Below are 2,940 nucleotides of genomic sequence, written 5' to 3'. Positions count from 1 at the left end.
TCATGGGAGGGTCGCTTATTATGAAGGTCAATCCAAATATAAATATTTTCCCTAGCAGTTCATATTTAATTTTAGATACAAACAGAATATGTTTTCATTTAGGATAAATACATTAAATGCAAGCACAATATCAAGATTTTATATTAAAAATACTAGTTATGTTTTTACATTTTAGGCATCAGCCTTATGTTGCACTTTAATACAAAATAATATATATATATATATTTAAGAAAATCACAGCATGATTAATAACAACATTACATAATTGCATAACATCATAAATACTTGTGGTATTCTATAACACTGGATTAAATATTTCCCATTACTTACTACAGTTGAGTCACGTGCCTTTCAGATGCTGTCCTAATGTGATGTTAGGCAGAGTATATACATTTTCAGGAAATGATGGGAAAACAATTGCAAACTATTCACTCTTTGCAGTTATTCAAAATCTTAAGGCCTGGCATCACAGATTTTGGTAAAAGAAGAATAGCACTTCAAATGACTGAAGGGCAGTCAACCGAATGTATCAATCAGCACTGATTTGTGAAGGCTGAGGCCTTGCCGTATGTGACACAAGCTTAGGACTTTCACTGTCTTGTATCCTTTGAGAATGACTGCTACTGGACTTGCTTCTACTGTTGTCAGGAGTGGGCTGAATGGGAAGGGCCATGGCTGCTTTACTTTTGATCACACAGCCACAAACCAAACGAAAGAACGCACGCCTCATTTCTTTGCTAGCCAGGGTGTAGATGATTGGATTCATGGCTGAATTCAGGACAGCAAAGGCGATGAACCAGTCGGCCTTAAACAGGATGGCGCACTGCCTATGCTGACAAGCCACGTCAATCAACAGCAGAACAAATAAAGGAGTCCAACAGGCGATGAAGACCCCAACAACGATAATGACTGTGCGCAGCAGGGCCATTGACCTTTCCGAATTGCTGTGCTTGGTGACTTTCTGGCTGCTAGACTTTACCAGAATGTAAATGCGGGCATACAGTATGGCGATGGCAAACAAAAGCACAATGAAGACAGTGATGACAAATGCCACATATTTCTTGCTGTAAAGAGGTAAGACAGTGGAGCAGTCTGACAGGTTGCCAATGCAATTCCAACCAAGGATAGGCAAAGAGCCCAGTAAGATTGCAATAATCCAACAGGTTCCAATGAGCAGAAATACTCTGTACTTCTTGTTGGCATCATAAGGCCTCATTTTGATCATGGTCATATGTCTTTCAATAGCAATTGCCAGTAAACTTAAAGTAGAAGCAGCCAGGGCTACAAACATGCTTCCTTCTCGTACAAACCAAGCAGTTACAGTAAGTTCAAATGTCTTCTTTCCCGACATGTTTAAGTTTACTATATAAGCAACTCCTGCCAGCAAGTCACAAAGGGCCAGGTTGCCAATGAAGAAGTACATGCGGTTGTGGAATCGGTGATTTTTCCATATTGCAACTAATACCATTAGGTTTTCCAACACTATACAACTACATATAATTAGAAATGCCACGGTGGTTGGGTCCATGTCAGTATCCCCCACGTCACGGTGTGTAAGCTTCCCTGTGTAGTTGTAGTAATCAATGACCACGGTGTTGCTTTTTCTGTGATTACTCCACATGGCTACAGCAGGGGGCAGTATTACAGCAGTAATGTTGTCTTTTATTTCTTGCTAGAAATAATCTCCTTGGCAAGCGTTCACATTTCCTTATTTCAGAGCCGATTGTGGATGTTGCCGTTAAATCGCAGTTAGCTCATCTCAGACCTAGGAAAGGGGAAAAAAGTACAATTACTGTTACAACAGAAAACGCATAGATCTCAGTAAAATCAGTCCTCTAAAAAGTAATGTTTTCTCTCGCGAAACCCAAAGTAATGATACATATTTTTAAAATATCAAAGTAAATAATAATAAGTTAATATTGATACATTAAGAACTCCACGATATGAACATATTGCTCATTTCCAAGTGTAAAACTACACATTATTATAATTAACAACAACACATACAAAGACGACTTAAAGCAAAGAAAGAAAAGGACTGACGTTTCTAATAAGAGCTATCTCTGAAATCACAAGTCACAGATAACCAAACACAGATAAGAAAAGAGACATACAGTTATTGTCCACAGCAGGAACATCATGCCTTAACTGGTTTTAAATTATTTGGAGAAGAAGAAACACAAATACATATAACAACATAAAATACGAATTTCTGGTTGATTATCACTTTTAATTATGGAATCTAAGATGTTCGCTTAGGTTCAGTTCATTGTGAAGATCAGTTCTATTCACAGACAAACTTATTGAAAAACAGTCAATTATATTAGATTATATATTACATCAAACAAGGCGATTAATTTATGCTTTTCTGATAACCTGTCCTTTGAATGATTGTCCATTAATAATATGAGACATACTTACTTTTTATTTAGCTACACATGTATAATATCCACATAGTTTTAAACATCGCAGTTGGAGTTCCCATTTAAAGTTTTCTGTAGTTGTGTTATCCTAAATTTGTTAATTTTATAAATCCTTCTGCATATCAATATCCGAGTTATTCGAAGTTCCCTTTACTTTAAACTCGTATTTCCTTATTTGTCTGATGCTCTACTGATTCAATAGCAGCTTATCGCCTCCTCCTTCTTCCACATTAAAAGTGCAATACGCCTTTTGTTGTGACGTTTTAATAGAAGGGTGGTCGAAAGATTATTCGTCATGGAGAACTTGTGAGGAACAGGCAGGGATGTTTTGTGAAGTTTATATTTATACATTTATAGGATATTAATTCTGAAAGTGGAAATGAGAAATACAGTTTGCCTAGATAGTCATCACTTGCAATAACCTTTTAACACTTATTCTACTAATAATTCTATACTGTTGTGTATAATTTTGTTTTCTAATTTCTTTATTTTACTATTTATCATATATTAAAAAAAC

At 36.1% G+C, this 2,940-nt stretch overlaps 1 protein-coding gene across 1 annotated transcript; it reads right to left on the bottom strand.

Annotated features, from left to right (window-relative positions):
• Positions 1-215: 215 nt before the first annotated feature.
• Positions 216-2,630, bottom strand: s1pr3b (sphingosine-1-phosphate receptor 3b). The gene is made up of 2 exons (XM_066710809.1): positions 2,422-2,630; positions 216-1,765 (listed from the first exon to the last, which is right to left on the bottom strand). Exon 2 carries the CDS (start codon positions 1,619-1,621, stop codon positions 530-532), a length of 1,092 nt encoding a protein of 363 aa, XP_066566906.1. The 5' UTR covers positions 1,622-1,765; positions 2,422-2,630; the 3' UTR covers positions 216-529.
• Between the last annotated feature and the right edge of the window lie 310 nt (positions 2,631-2,940).

This window comes from Amia ocellicauda, chromosome 8 (assembly GCF_036373705.1).
Source record: "Amia ocellicauda isolate fAmiCal2 chromosome 8, fAmiCal2.hap1, whole genome shotgun sequence".
Classification (NCBI taxonomy): domain Eukaryota; kingdom Metazoa; phylum Chordata; class Actinopteri; order Amiiformes; family Amiidae; genus Amia; species Amia ocellicauda.
The sequence above is the reverse complement of the archived record's forward strand: the minus strand, read 5'-3'. Positions and strand labels throughout refer to the sequence as shown.

Coding starts and splice junctions, on each gene's coding strand:
- s1pr3b (XM_066710809.1), bottom strand. CDS start 1,621: ATGTGGAGTAATCACAGAAAAAGCAACACCGTGGTCATTGATTACTAC.